The sequence below is a fragment of the Cervus canadensis genome, chromosome 28, assembly GCF_019320065.1.
Source record: "Cervus canadensis isolate Bull #8, Minnesota chromosome 28, ASM1932006v1, whole genome shotgun sequence".
Lineage (NCBI taxonomy): Eukaryota > Metazoa > Chordata > Mammalia > Artiodactyla > Cervidae > Cervus > Cervus canadensis.
In genome coordinates, this window is record NC_057413.1 from 47,188,167 (window position 1) to 47,204,298 (window position 16,132).

General features: G+C 53.9%; 1 protein-coding gene across 2 annotated transcripts in view; it reads right to left on the reverse strand.

The window, feature by feature from the left end:
• Window positions 1-16,132, reverse strand: part of C28H6orf132 (chromosome 28 C6orf132 homolog) — a 34,908-nt gene extending 18,776 nt beyond the window's left edge. The window contains exons 1-2 of one of the 2 annotated variants that reach the window (XM_043450217.1): window positions 15,532-16,132; window positions 4,697-4,803 (exon numbers count right to left, since the gene is read on the reverse strand). In XM_043450217.1, coding sequence (XP_043306152.1) covers window positions 4,697-4,803; window positions 15,532-15,676 — 252 coding nt within the window. In that variant the 5' untranslated portion in view covers window positions 15,677-16,132. The remainder of the gene's footprint in view (window positions 1-4,696; window positions 4,804-15,531) is intronic. The other variant, XM_043450216.1, reaches the window with a different exon arrangement.

The window sequence follows — 16,132 nt, forward strand, 5'->3', positions numbered from 1 at the left end:
GCAAGCCACTGCAGTATTCTTGCCTAGAGAAGCCCCACGGACAGAGGAGCCTGGCAGGCTGCAGTCCACGGGGTCAGAAAGAACTGGACACAACCGAAGCAACTAACGCTTTCACACTTTAGGTCACTTCTAGAGCTTCTCCCCCAACCAGTCCTTCCGAAGGCAGCCTGAGCGGGGGGCACACATCCCTGAACCCACAGGGTGGGCACGTGTGTGTGCTAAGTCACTTCAGTCGTGTCCGACTCTACAACCCTATGGACTGTAGCCTGCCAGGCTCTTTGGTCCATAGGATTTTCCAGGAGAGAATACTGGAATGGGTTGCTATTTCTTCCTGCAGGGGATCTTCCCGACACAGGAATATAGAACCCGCATCTCTTACATCTCCTGCGTTGGCAGGTGAGTTCTTTACCACTAGCATCACCTGGGAAGCCCCTTAGGGTGGCCAAGGGGCGGTCATATGTGGTTAGGATGAGGGTGTGTGTTGGGCTTTGGGGGTTCAGGCTGAGGCCCTCCCTGTGGAAGGTGGGCAGAGGCAGGGTGGCTTCGGCGGGGAAGGGGTGCTCCATCTGCGCACTGGCTGCAGGCTTCTGACACCCACTCCCACAGGAACACACAAAGCTCCCCTATCCCAGAGCCCTGGCAGCTAACTTCAGCCAGGGGAATCACTCAAAAGCCAATCATGACCGACTGCCCTTCCCAGTTCACCCAAGGAGCGCCCACGCCAAAGGGAGCCTGGCCCTTGGCTTCCGAGACAGCTCCCGGGGCCGGAGGATGGAGAGGAAGAGTAGAAAGGAGAAATCCAGCTGACTAGGGCTGCATCTCTGCTGAGTAGAGGGTGGGGCCCAAAACAGTCAGGCTTCCTGCCCGGAGCCCAGCTTGACATCTCCCCAGGCCCTCAGCCCTGCCTGACTCAGAGGGTGGGGTGACCCAGGGAGCTCTCACCACTGGAGGCACCCCGGGAGACCTGTCTGGCCAGTTTCCCCATTTTTGCCTCATTGGCATTTCTTTGTTAATTCCTCATATGCATTGCCCTGGAGATGGTCGGGTTCAGACTGGGGTAGGGCCACAGGCAGCCCCAGAGACAAGTTTGCCCTTCCCACCACCAGCCGTCCTACCGTCCTACCGTCTCAGCTCTCAGAAGCTAGGGACAGGCTCTGGCTTGAGTTCTGGGCTGAGCTTCCCCTTGGAGGGAGAAGGAAGTGGGGAGAAAGGACACTTCCCCCACTCAGCCCAGGCCCATCCATGGTGGTGTAGACGGGAATTGGGAGGAGAAGACCTGGGCTTGGGGTCTGTCTCTGCCTCCATGGAGCTGAGGGAGTTGCATGCATCCCTCCTCCCTGGGCTTCAGTTTTCTTATTCTGACGCTAACCAAGTTCCAAGCCACTCCCCCAACCCCCAGTTTTGAAGTTTGCCATGCTAATCTAGCTCCTTGGAGCTATCAGAGCAGGAAGTCGGGGCGGGGTTGGGGGGGAGCCCTGGAGGCTAAAGGGCCTGGCACCTCTGGGGGCCTCCAGGGAGCTGCCCCACCCCCTGCCCCTCTGTTAGTGAGTTATTTGAACACAGAAAGTCACAGCTGAGGAGACCCTAGCAGACCATCCCATGTAACCCTGCTGATGGGTGAGGAGCCAGAGGCCCCAGGAGAGGAAGGGCCTCATGACCCAGAGGCAGAGCCAGGACTGGTGCCCGTCACAGACACCGAGAGGCCCCAGGGTCCTTCTCGTAACTGGCCTTTGGTGGCCAGCTGCCTGGGGAAGTATGCAGTTGACCAAGATATTTCTCCATCCTCTGCACTTTCACCTCAGTAGGCAAGGAAGGTCTAGGAAGGAAGCAGAAGCACCAGCCGTGCCCTTCCCCTCCTCATCTTGCCCTCCCCTCTCACACCGTCCCACGGGGGGGCTCGTGAGGGGTCATGAGAGCAACCGTGAGCACAGAAGACGGCCCGGCCTGGAAGGCACTCAGGGAAGAACATGGGCCTGTCGTGGGCACTGCAGCCTGCCCCCTCCCCTGCCCCAGGGTCAGGCCTGGGAGGAGCCCCCTGAGTGTGGGAAGGCAGGACAGGGGGGGCGAGGCCCAGCTGTGAGGCAGTGTCATAGCCCAGCTCCCCACCCCACCTGGCTGGGCAGGGGGGGCGGGGCTGGGGGGCAGGGTGTGCATGTGCACGTCTGTGTGTGAACCCGCACCACCCGCAGTTCTGTCCTCCTGCCTCTCATTCTCTAGGCCTTCCGCCCTGGCGAGAAGAAAGCAGAGGCCCCAGTCCAGAGCCTAAGGCAGAGGAGATGGATTCCCCGTAACCCAGGAGTGGGTGATGAAGGATGCTGAGGCTGCTTTGTATCTTAGGACCTGAGTCAGGAGCAAAACACGTCCCGGGTCACAGGCGGTCAGGCTCAGGGCTCCTAATCTCAAGGTGCATCATAGGTGGATGTCTGGGGCCTGAGATCCCTGTGCTGGAATTGTAAGCAAGATCATGTGGATGTGGCCCACAGCCTCAGCATGGTCTCAGAGGGGTCTGTGATCCCCAAAAGGCCAGACAGGAGTTGAGAGAGGCAGACACAGGAGATGCAGGTGGTTCTGCAGGCTGATGCTGGCAGGGAAGAAGGAAAAGCTTCTAGGTTGTAGATGGAGGGGCAGGTAGGATGGCCCGATAGAACTTGGACCCTGGAGCCTGGCTACAAACCCCAGCTCTGCCATTTATGAGCTGCCTGTCCTTGAGCACGTTACTTCCCCATCCTGAGCTTCAGTTTCTCTATCAGTTCAGTTAACACACGCTAGGCACTTGGGATGGTGCCTGAGACATAGAAGGCACGTGTCAGCCACGATCTCATGGCCCTGCTCTGGCTAGGACCACGCCAGCTGCACGGTTGGCACTGAAGGCATGGAATGACCTTCCCTTTCTGGGTTCAGTTCCTGCCAGTGCGAAGGGAGGCTGGTGTGGACCCCACGAGGTCCCTTTCAGTCGTGGATTCATGGTGTGTTCATTCCCTCGTCCTCACCAATGAGGGGCTGTGAGTTTGCTGGGGAGAAGCCCCCATCTCCTGGGACTGGGTCTGAGGCTTGCCCTGAAGGACTGTTCCCAAGCCAGTACCAGCCAGCAGACCCTAACCCTGGGCAGCGCTCCCAGTCAGGCCCTGGTTGGCCCAGATCAGATCCAAACCAGAGGACCCAAACCAGAAGGGAGGAGGGCAGAAAGGCATGGACCTGTGCTGTTACTCAAGTGGTCCAAAGTGGATGGGTGGGTAGAGGCAGGGATATAGGATGCTGACCAATCAGAACAAACTCAGTTATGCTGCATTAACCCTTTACTTGCTGGTGCAGACCTCAGAGAGGAGCTAAGAGAGAAAGAGCCACTCAAGGGGCGACAGCCATTTATTTCAATATTTTATCAACCACAGTGGGCACGGGTGTGTCAGCCCTGGGTGCCCACCGCTGCAATTCTGAGTATGCGGAGGTGGTTGTCCCAGGCGGTGCCGGGCAGAACTTGTGGGTGCAGGGACCAAGGTGTTGGGTGCTGTGAGGTCTAAAGGGCTCCTGAAAACTCAGATCAGGATTTGGTGCCTTCTGAGTTGAATCAGAACAGAGCCTCATGGAGGTATGAGATGCTGTGACCCCTGTGACGGTATTGTCCCACCCGGGACCCAGGTCTCACGGATGGTAACGAACCTAGAATTTATGAGGCTGACTGTTTAGGTCTAAATCTGGGCTCTTGTATGTGGTAGCCCCTGACCACAAGTGGCTATTGAGCCCTTGAAATGTCCCTGCTCAGAAGCAGGATGTGTGCTCAAAGTGCGACACACTAGACTTTGACGACTTAGCGTGAAAGAAAGAATGTAAAACATCTCAGTCGTACCTTCTACGTTGGTTAGAGTTGGAATGATCATCTCAGGGCTAATTTTACCTATTTCTTATTCATGTTGCTACTAGAAATGATAAAGTTATACACGAGGCTCGCACTGTATTTCTATTGGACAGCACAGGCTTAGGCTGTCTTGGAAAAGCCAGAGCTCTCGTCACAGTAAATAGAACCAGTCACAGAGAGGTTGTTTTGAGTCTCCTTCCCTTGTCAGAGAACAAAAGCCCAACCACAGGCTCCAGAAGGGAGTGTTTGGTTTCTGGCAGTTTCAGACTCACAAATAAAGCAGTCCACATGCCCTTCTCCCAAGGGTCACTGCTATTTGACCTTTGAGACAGTTGAGGTGTCGCCTCTTCCAGGAAGCCTTCCTTGACCAACCCCTGTGGCTAGGTCGGCTGCTCCTGCTCTGGCCTATGTATTAACAGTCTCTTTACCAATTCATCCCCTCTACTGGGCAGGGGGTTCCTTGAGCAAAGCTGGCTCAATCATCTCTGAATCCCAGCATTCTATGCAAGGCCTGGCATGGAGCAGGCAGCCCCTGGTGAGTGTAGAATAGGAGTCCCATTGAGCTGGAGGTACCCACCGCTGCATTACTTCTGCACCCAAGTTCCCCATAACCCCTCCTGAGGTTTCGACTCAAAGGAGCTGACACCGTTAATCTCAGCCTTCCTGTCGTGAACCACGCCTCCTCCCAGTAGCCGCCCTCAGTTGGCATCAGGAAGGAAGGGGATGGACAGAGGGTGAGGCTGATGACCACTCGGACCAGGGCAGGTGGGGCTGCCTCCTCTGTGGCAGCCCAGATGGCCCGCCCAGAGAATACCCTCTGACCTCAGGGCAGAACATACTCACCAGCGGAAGAAAAGTGAGCAGGGGCCGGACCCTTGGCCGAGCTTTCAGCGTGGCGGTTCCCGACTCACTCACGGTGTCAAACCGGTTGTCTCCATAATAGATCCCATCTAGAGGAGACAAGAAGGGGAAGACCATGACTAGGGATCAAGGGCATGGGGGCCGACTGAGTTTAGTCTGCCCTGCAGTTCCCAGTAAGGAAAACCAAGCCCCTTGGTGGCCCCTGCTTGGCTCTGCCTGGCGCCTCTTCATGACAAGATCCTATAGGTGGGTGTGTGCTGGAAACAGCACTGCAAGGGACTCCAGCGGTGGTTTCTCGGGGTCTCCTGGGGCTTTCGGCCCCCAGCAGCCATCTGTCTTCTGATCCACCCACTGCAGGATCTGAGCCTTCACTCCCACAACAAGACCCTCCTTTGGGGGTGCTGAGAGCTTGGCCAAGGCCCCGACTAAAGCTTATCTCTGAGAGAGGGAAGAAAACAAGCTGTTTTCTCTTGAGTGTTTGAATTTCTAATCTGAAACAAGCAGATGAGGCCACCCAGTGGCTCAGCACCCACCTTTTTTTACTCTGCTAACCTGAGATCTCTTTTATTTATTTGTTTGTTTATTATTTATTTGGCTGTGCCAGGTCTTAGTTGCAGCATGTGGGATCTTTAGTTGCAGCATGTGGGATCTAGTTCCCTGGCCAGGAACTGAACCCAGGCCCCCTGCACTGGGAGTGCAGAGTCTTAGCCACTGGACCACCAGGGAAGTCCTTAACCCAAGATTTCTTTAGCCCCCAAACCATCAATGATTGGGGGTCATGGTTCCATTTGAGGTGCCCTTGAGGATAGAGCAGAAAGAATAGGATAGTAGGGTCCACCTGATTTAATACAAATCCCAGCTCCACCATGGACTTGCCATGTCACATAACCTGTCTGAACCTCAGTTTTCCCATCTGTACAATGGAAGCGATGATGGGGCCAGCAAATGTGGTTCTGTTCCTTGTAGAAAGATGATACAGAATATTTCTCTTCCTCTAGTTGCTGGACCTGTGCCCTGGGTTGTTTCTACAGGAGTGGGAGGGAGTGAGATGTTAGTCACATTTTCTCAACCAATCACCCTCATGACTCTTAGCACACTTTGATGGGAATTTCCCATCCTGCCCCCAGATTCACACTGTCACCTCCGAGAGGCAGGAGTCACTGCAGACCTCCTACTACATGGGCCGTGAGCAAGGAGGACTTTCTCCATTTATGGGATGTGGGGGACTTCCTCTTTAGCCAGAGAGGACAGAGGAGAAAAGTAAAAATTCCAACGAACTAGTATCCTACTAACTGAAACATTGGATGAATGGTGATTACTTTTCCTCTTGTACGTGACTTTAGGGAGAAATTGCAAGAGTTTACAGATCTGACATAGAGGGCCTTGGATATGACATGGAGGCTCCAGGGGGCACCCTAAAAATGGGGCCCAGAAACCTTTGTGTGTTGCCCTACCAGGGAGAGAGTTGGGTGGCACATTCCAGATTCTCCACCTTTCTGAGGGACCAACATGGCAAGCTTTTCCCTCGTCCCTGGAAATTCCAGTTCCCAGCACTGCCCCATCCCATAAACTCTAGGCAAACCCGATTTCCCAGTGTGGCTGCCAGGCTCCACGCCTGGGCCTGGAGACCAAGATGCCAGGGGGTGGGTGGGGAGGGAGAAGGTTGTAAGAGTGTAGATTTGGCCTAATCAGAAACAAGAAAAGTAGAGATAACCACAGCTCCAACAGCTAACACTAAAGCCCACCCAGTTCTCGCTGGCTCTAATGTCTCATCAGCGCGTTGACACCAGGGTTTCCTGGGACATTCTCTAGACAGGGCTGTTTTGAAACCAAGGACCTAGATCTGACCTGGCAGCCAGATCCATGGCTGCCTGGCCCCTTAGTAGGACCGGGGGTGGGGTGGGGACTAACCCAGGCATGCTCCCCTCTCTCTCACTATTTCATTTAAATCTGCACCAGTGTTGGGGTTAAGGAAGCATCCTCTCTGCAGTTGAGTTACCATAATACTAATAGTTACTATTGTGTACCAAGGAGTTTTAGGGGTTTCCTGGTAGCTCAGCTGGTAAAGAATCCACCCGCGATGCAGAAGACCCTGGTTCAATTCCTGGGTTGGGAAGATCCCCTGGAGAAGGGATAGGCTGGCTAGTATTTTGGGGCTTCCTTGGTGACTCAAAGAGTGAAGAATCTGCTTGCAATGAGGGAGACTTGGGTTCAATCCCTGGGTTGGGAAGATCCCCTGGAGGAGGGCATGGCAACCCACTCTAGTATTCTTGCCTGGAGAATCCCCATGGACAGAGGAGCCTGGCGGACTACAGTCCATGGGGTTGCAAAGAGTCAGACACGACTGAGCTGACTAAGCACAGGAGTTTCAGAAGCAAGCAACCTGGCAAGCTGATCACTATAATAGCAGTAATAATATAATACCAGGTAGAATTTATTGGACACTTGTAATGGGTCAGGCACGCTTCTAAGCATCTTTCATGCATGCTCAGTCACTCAGTTGTATCTCACTGTTTTCAACATCAGGGACTCCCCTGTCCAAGAATGCTGGAGTGGGTTGCCATTTCCTCCTCCAGGGGATCTTCCCAACCCAGGAACCGAACCTGCATCTCTTGCATCTCCAGCATTGGCAGCAGGATTCTTTACCTCTGAGCCACCTGGGAAGCCCACAGATTCCATGACTCAGCCCATCTTCTGAGGCACTGTTGTCTTAGTCGGTTTGTGGTTGTTTTGAACTGGGGATCCCTTTCTAAGAACATGATTGTTCTCTGGAATACCTGTGGGAAAGGAGCAGCTCTGGTAGAGACAGGCGTGGAAGGCCCAAGTGGCTCCCTTCCACGGGAGCACCTCTTGGAAATACAAGTTGCTTTCCCAGCTCTAAGAGGTGTGACTGGGATTCAGGGAAGGAAATATGATGAGGGAAGCAGAGGCAAAGTGGTGTGATGTGTGAAAGACTCAGCTGGCCGTTGCCAGCTCTGAAGATGGAAGGGGCCATGAGCCACGGAATACAGGCAGAAGGTGGAAAAGGAGAGAAAACATTCTCTCCTAGAACCTCCAGAAAAGAACAAAGTGTTGCCGACACTTTAATTTTACCCCAGTGAGATCAGACTTCTGATCTACAGAACTATGAAATATTAAATGTATGTTATTTCAAGGGGAAAAAAAAAAAGAAAAAGAGGTGTGTCTAGAACCTGACACACTTTCCTGGGCCCTCATACCCGGGCTCAGTTCCCAGCTGGTCAAGTCACACCAGCAAGTGGGATAAGTGTGACCGCTACTGTATGCTGGGATGCCCGAGAGTTCAAGGTCAGGGCTGGGGCTTTCTGAGTCTCAAGGTCAAGGTCTAAAATAAAGAGAAAGTCAACAGAGTCAAACTTTGGGGATTTTCCTGCAGAAGTAAATGAACTCTGCTGGGATCAGTGTCAGGGACACTAGAATAACTTTCTGGGAAGCCCCCTCCTCAATGGAGGAGATAAAGGAGGACTTCTTGAGGGAGATGAAGTCAGGAGATGAAGCTGGTGACATAGAGGAAGCTGGATGACTCTACCCATGGGGGCAGAGCCACCAGGAGGCGGGTGGCCCTTTGCTCCCTTGTCAGGGAGAATTCTAGAGTCTGGACCCTTGGGGCTGCCCTCTGTGCTGATGGGGAGACTGAGGCACAGAATGGCTGGGGGGCAGGTGGCGCTGACCCAAGGTCTCAGAGCAGCAGTGGTGCCAGGGCCCAAATGGGGTCCCCCCTTGCAGTGTTGGGCTCCAGGCACAAATAAGGGGGTGCCCTACACATGGCATGTGGCTTATTGCCTCTCCCCAAATAGGCTGACCTAGTTTTCTCAGTTTGGAGCAGGGTGTGTGTGTGTGTGCGTGTGTGCCCGTGTGTGTGTGTGTGTGTGTGTGTGTGTATTATGTGGAGGGGGGAACCGCCAGCTCTGGGGGAGCTGAGGACTGGGTACCCATGGCTGCCTCACTCCTGGCCCTTCCTTTCTGCTTCTCCCCAAAAGGAGGAACCTCTCACTGGGCTTTCTTTCCTCACAGAGCTTAGGGGTGAAAGCCTGACAAAATGCTCTTCCTGCCCCAGCCCCAAAGCTGCCCATGGGTCTCCATGGAGGCTGAGGTTCAGGACAGTTATTTAGCTCCTTCCTCAAATCCTAGATAGGTCCAAACTAGAGAGGAAATGAAGGATAAAAATGTAACTGTCTGGGACTTGCCTGGTGGCCCAGTGGCCAAGACTCCAGGCAGCCAATGCAGGGGGCCTGGGTTCGATCTCTGGTCTGGAAACTAGATCCCATATGCTGCAACTAAGAGTGTGCCGCAACCAAGCCCTGGCGCAGCCAAATAAAATAATTGTTTTTTTTAAATGTAACTGTGTGATACCTGATACGCATGTCATGAGCTAGCACCATTCTAAGCTCTCTTTACATCCCTCTTCACACACCTGTGTGGGAGGCACTCTTACTATCCTCATCTGCCAGATGAGGAAACTGAGGCTCAGAGAGTTTAAGTCCCCGGCCCAGGGTCCCACAGCTGGTGAGTAAAAAAGGCCAGGATTCAAGTCCAGGCAACCTGACTCTAGAATCCAATTTCCTCTGGCTACAGCCAGCACAGCAGGGAATCAGCGCAGGAATTTGAGATCTCTTTGCTCAGTCTCCAGCGAGCCTGAAGAGTTGGTGAGGCCTGGAGGAGACAAACGCATCCAGGAGTCAGATCTGAGGTCGTGGCCCAGCTCCTCTGCGTAGCACCTGAGGACTCTGAGCACTTGCTCAGGCTGGGTTGCCCCACCGTCAAATGGGGGTCCTTTTGGGAGAAGCCTCCCAAAATCAAGGGAGAGAAAAAAGCTAGCAGAGCTGAGAGGAAGGCTGGGGTGACAGTGCGGGGTCCCAAATTGCCAGGAGCCCCCAAATGACCCCACGAGCACTGGCCACAGGTCTCATCAAATTCCAGGTGCTTGGGGCTTCTCTGGTGGCTCAGTGGTAAAGAATCTGCCTGCAGATGCAGAGGCAGGGGTTCGATCCCTGATCTGGGAAGATCCCACATGCCATGGAGCAGCTAAGCCTGTGCTCTAGAGCTGGGCAGCCGCAACTACTGAGCCCTCATACTGCGACCACTGAAGCCTGCATGCCCTAGAGTCTGTGCTCCGGAACAAGAGAAGCCACCGCAACGAGAAACCCGTGCGCTGCAACTAGAGAAAAGTCAGCAACGAAGACCCAGCACAGCCAAAAATAAGTAAATAAATATTATGTTCTTTAATAAAAAATTCCAGGTGCTTAAAAAGGGTGGTGTTTCTAGCTGGGAGAGTTTGTTACCTTGACCAGAGTAACCCAGAACTCCAAAACAGGCCCCAACCTCCACCCCACCGAGGTAGGGCATCTGATCCTTGTCCCTTGGCTGGAGCCCCAGCCTTTCAGGGACGCAGCTAGGGGGCCCCATGTGAATGTAACCCACAAGCGGCTGATGAGGCCCTTCCTTGCTAATTAACAGGGCCACATGACAGGAACCTGAAAAGGCTGGTCTGTCCCAGCAAGTCTCAGCAGGTCTGACCCAGGGTGCCAGAGAGAAGCCTTTGTCCAAGGGCAGAGGGGACGCTGAAGGTGGAGCTGGGCTGGGCTGGGAGAGCCACGGAATAGGGGAGGGGGGACCACTGCGGGGAGGAGCCTCGGGGTTGGGGACTGGAGGAGGAGGAGCGGAGCAAACAGGCCACCCCCCCACACCCCCGCCGGCTTCCAGGCTAGGACACGCTCCCCAAAGGATGGCCTACAGCCCTGGTGAACTTCACCTGAGAACTTGTCTGAAGTGCATCAGAATCTGATCTTAACAAGGTCCCGGGTGACTGGATGCGCTAATTTTTGAGCTGCCTGGAGTCAGACTGACGGAGCCTCTGAGTGTTTCCTCAATTGAGAAAACACAGCTTTTAGTATAGTGCCCGTTTCAGTAGATAAGCGCCTGCTAATGCAGGAGACTCTAGAGACATGGGTTCCATCTCTGGGTGGGGAAGATCCCCTGGAGTAGGAAATGGCAACCTACTCCAGTATTCTTGCCTGGAAAATCCCATGGACAGAAAAGCCTGGTGGGCTACAATCCATGAGGTCGAAAAAGAGTCGGATATGACTGAGCATGAGGGGAGAAAATAATAATGATTATGATGGTATTATTATCATTAATTTATTGGCTGGGAGAGAAGGGGCATGCTGTAGCCTGTAGTGGTCAAGGAAGGGCCTGGCTTTCTAAGTTGAACTACAGGAACAAGAGGAGATTATATAATGGGACAGCAGAGACGGGCATGTGTGTGTGTGTGTGTGTGTGTACTGAGCTGCCAGCAAACCACAGCACACCTCCAGGGGACGGAGTAAACAGAAATCTCCTTCACACTCCTGCCACGCACAGGTCAGCTTTCCTTTCAGGAGGCTGGTGCCAGCCTGTCCCGGGCCAGAAATATGTGCTCAGCGCCTGGAGTTCATGGCTTTCTACCCGTTAGCTTGGCCTTAGACACAAGGTCCCCAGGAGCATGACTACTAGAACCTGCAGCCACCTTAGGGAGAACGCCCAGGGGTTCTCATGGATAAGGAACTGGGATAGGCCCTATACATTTATGTAGAACTGCAGGAAGTCCTCAGTGGGGGAGAGAATGCCCAGCTCTATCTGGGGAAGGATTCTCAAATTTTGCCATACAAAAGAATCACCTAGGGGACTTCCCTGGCAGTCCAGAGGCTGACTCTGTGCTCCCAATGCAGGGGGCCTGGCTTCGATCCCTGGTCAGGGAGTTAGATCCCATATGCTGAAACTAAGAGTTCATATGCCGCAACTAAAGATCCCACACAGACAAATTAATTAATTAATTAAAAAAAAATCACCTGGGAGTTGGTGAAAAGTCCAGAACCTGGGTCTTAGCCCAGAGGTTCTGACTTCCTATACCTCAGGGGGGCCCCCTGCTGCAGGAATCTGCATCTTAAATAAGCATCCTACGTGAGGAAGGTGACTTACATTTCGGAGGAAGGGCCCCCAGCAAGCAGGGCGTCCCACTGGTGGGGTGGGGTGGAGTGAGAGTAGATAAGGAAACTTGGCTCAACTAATCCAAGAGCCAAGGGAGGAGTCCAGAGTCACTGGCAGCCTGGTCTCCGGCTGCAGCAAGTCCCTTATCATGAGATTTGGAAAGATCCACATCTCTGTTTTCTCACGTACTTTAAAAACAATTGTGTGGCCTTTTAAGACCCTTGCGTGGCCCTGGTGAGGAGGCCTAGGCTTCATTAGGAATGCAGCTGCATTAAGTGAAGCGCTTCTAATAGTTATTGGATAAATACCAGGGAAATCCTGTAAGGAAAAATCTACCCATCACCACACTCACATGACTGTTTGCATTTTACCTGCTGCACCCAGCCTACCCTTGTGCAAACAGATTTTTACATGCCTGTAGCCAAAGAGCAAGTGCGTACTCCTTAATTCCCTTACATACTCCCCATTGATTTTCTTCCCCCTCCGTCCTACCAGCTGTTCTCCAAGGGTATGAATACTGCCAGCATCTCAGAGAATGTCACAGACTCAGGGACCCTATGAAACTCTAATCCCAACCCCTTTGAGACCTCTTCACAGATCAGTTTCCTCTGGTCTACAGCAATGTTAGGAGGAGGAACTGAAGCAGGAAGTGCTCAGAGCTGGACATGCCCTGATAATAATAAACCACACAGGAGTTGACAGATTTGTTCTGTAAAGGGCCAGCTAGTAAATACTTTTGGCTTTGTGAGCCACACTGTCTCTGCTGCAGTCACTCAATTCTGCCCTTTGTAGCAGGAAAGTAACCAGAGATGATATGCAAATGATGGGTGTGACTGGCCATGTTCTAATAAAACTTTATTTACAAAATCAGGCCATGGGCCATAATTTGCCAATCCTTGTTTTAGTGTTTTTCCTTTCAATGCTCTTCAAAACACTGCCATATACAAAATTCAAGCAATCATTCTGTAAGGAGCCTGGACACCAGACTGCTGGACCCACTTAACAGAAGCAAAAAAACCTGAAGCCTAGAGAGTGGTTAGGCCCCCAATTATTGACAGAGGTGGACTCCAAAATAGGTCCAAGGTCTCCATCACATCCTAGAATCCTCAACACTAGTCCTTCCTGTCCCCAACTCCAACACATGTCCTCCTTAGCAGGAAGACTTCTGCTACACCCAGTGGTGCCCTGGGAAATACCCTCAAAACACTGGACAGGCTATTCTGCTGGCTGCACATTGCTTCCCACCTCTCCACGTGGTGCAAGCAGGCTGAGTCAGCTGGAGACCCGCCTGTGCCCTGGGGAATGGGAGGCTCCCTGGGCTCCAGCTCTGCTGGTGGAGGCAGCAGCTGGCTGGAGGTGACAGGGCACCATGCCCACATCTCTTTACTAACCCCACTAACTGTTCAGCATAGGCAAAAGTGTTGGGGAAGTTATCTATGGCAAAAATGTAGAGAAGTACGTAAAGCAAAAATGTAGGAAGTGTGCAAGGAAGGCATTCCCCTTGGGGAAGGAGTGTGGAGGGGAGGTATTCTCACGTAGATGCCTCTCCATCCAAATTCTCCCTTGATTACCTTCCACTTGCAAGGCTTCCCTGGTGGCTCAGATGGTAAAAAATCCGCCTGCAATGCAGGAGACCTAGGGTTCGACCCCTGGGTCAGGAAGACCCCCTAGAGAAGGAAATGGCTACCCATTCCAGTAGTCTTGCCTGGAGAGTTCCAAGAGAAATCTGGTGGGCTACAGTCCACGGGGTCTCAATGAGTCGGACACGACTGAGCGACTTTCATTCATTCATACCTTCCAGAAAGTCACCTCTGCAAGCTGGAGTGTGGTCTCTGGAGCCCCACAACCTGGGTTTAAATATTGGCTCTGCCTCATGAGGGAAATTTGAGGGCAATGAAAATGTTTTAAAACTGAATTGTGCTGACAATTACACAACTTGATAAGTCTATGAAAAAAAAGAAAAAACTGAGTGAACTGTACACTTAAGAAAATCCTGGCTCTGGCTTCCCTGGCTCAGTGGTGATTCGATCCCTGATCTGGGAAGATCCTACATGCGCAGAACAACTAAACCCGGGCACCAAAACTACTGAACCTGTGCTCTAGAGCCTGGGAGCCGAAACTACCAAACCCCACGCGCCTTAGAGCGATGCTCAGCAACAGGAGAAGCCACCACAGTAAGAAGCCCGCGCACCGCCAACTAGAGAGTAGTCCCCACTTGCCCCAAGCCCGTGCAGCAATGAATGCCTAGCACAGCTATAAATAAATATTAAAAAACAGAAAAAAAGAAAATCCTGGCTCGATCATTTAAAGCGGTGTGCTCTTGGGCATGTTACGTAGCCTCTCTGTGCCTCCGTTTCCCCATCTGTCCAACAGGAATAACAGTCCCTACATCACAGGCTAGATGAGGATTAAACAAGTCAACAACAGGAGGACTTTAGAATGGTACCTTGCACCTAAGAAGGGGTCAATAAATGTTTGGGATTCAGGTGAGGAGAGGTGTTTAGGCCTTACAGAGTTGTACTTGGCAGGACACATGTATTTGCTAAGTTCCTAAGCCCTGCCTCTGAGCTGCCCTGGCCCTCCTACCTTTGCTCCTGCTGTTTGCTCTGGAAATGGTGGGTGCCCTTCTCTCTCAGCTCACATGCTAGTTCCAATCAGAGGTCACCTCTCTGTTCCTTTTGCACTTACTCTTTTATAACAAAGGCTCAGAAAGGGCTAAATGGCATTTGCTCATCTCTGTTCACCAGCCAGCTGAGATCCTTGGGTCAGAGAGAGGCGATGTCTCATTTGCCCTCTCCTGTCCGGGTGTCTTGTGTCCTGATCCTGATAAGCTGGGGGCTAAACTGAATCCAAGAGCAGGGGCTGAGGCTGTGACATCCTCTGGGGGTCCCCACACTGGCCATAAAGATCAGTGAAGGTAACAGGGTGACAATGAAGGCAGGTGAGCTAAAGCAGTGATGGGTGACCCTCCTCGGGCCCAGAACCTCTGATCAGACACAAGAAGTGAATTTCTGGCCTCACCCGACTAGATTCCCTCTCAGTTATAGAAGGTACAAATTGCAGAAAGATGCAGTGATCAGATGACCCACAGGCAGAGCCCAAAGGCAGGGCAGGTATGATATTTTCAAATACCTGCAGACACATCAACCCGACTCAGGGGCCAAGGGCAGCTGGCAGTCAGGAGGGGCTTCATTCATAGGCACCCGAGGTTGACCTGACAAGGGCCTGTGACCCCAGAAAGAGACTGGGTGACTGGCACAGCCTGCTATCCTGCTTCCTCAGGGTAGAGGCGGGTGTGTGGGCACCCAGATAGCAGCTCCTTCTCTGCCTGCAACGCCAGGCCAGGCGAGGCCCGGCTGGGAACTGGGAGAGGGGGAACGGTGGAAGCAGAAAGAGTAGGAGTTGAAGGGACCATCCCCAAGTCCTCAGATCCAGGCAAGGCTTCAGACTCAATAGAACTGCTGCGGGAAGGGTGAGGGAGGGCACCGCAAACCCCGGGAAGCCTTTCTGGCAACAATAAAGCAAACATAACTTCCTCCGAGGAGGGAAAACAAACACCTCGGGAGAGGGACAAGGATCAGATGCGTCCTCCCCCTCAAAGATCTCTGAGCTTGCGGTGGGGAGGGGCCCCTCCTTCCCTTTCCCAGAGACCTCCCTTTGCCGAAGGCTCCTGCCCGGCCAACGCACAGGTTCAAACGCGTTGCTTCCCCTCCGCGCTGGCGCGTCTCCCGCCCTCGCGGCCGCGGATCACCCAGAGCCCGGGGAGAGGGCCGCCCTCGGGGTGGGGGACCAAGCGGAGGCCCCCGCGCGCTCCCGCTCCCGGGCGCACTCACCGAAGCCCCGGGTCCCCTCCTCCGGAGCCTCCTGGGTGAAGATCCAGGGGGGGTTGGTGGCGTAGAGGGAGGTGGCGGGCGGGTTGGCATGCTTCTTGCCGAAGAGTTTGCTGAAAGTGCCCTGCACCGTCGGGTTCTTTTTCATGCTGCCGCCGGCCGCGCGGGCGCCGGGGGAGGACCGTCCCTCCCTCGCCTGCCCTGCTCGGGACTGGACTCCGGGCCGTCTCCCCGGGGGCCTCTACCAGGCCATGCCCCGCGCCGTCCTCCCCGCCCGCGCACCGGGCGACAGGTGCTGGGGGCGCCGCCGCTCTCCGAGAAATGCGAACTACCTGGACAGGTAAGACGCTGCCGCTGCGCCCCGGCCCCGCCCCCCGGCCGCCGCCCCCGCCCCGCCGCCCGACTCCCCCGGCTGCATTCCTGCCGCCTCCTTCCACAACTGGCCATTGTTGGCGGGTCCCGGTGGGCCGGGGAACCTCGCCCAGCCCACGCCCAGCGCGGAGACGACCCACCCTCTCCCCGCGGTGGCCTCCCGGCCCTCCTCCTCCGCCCCCTTCCCCCGAGGAAGGGAGGGGGCAGGCCGGGTCCCCGCTTCCTAGGCGGT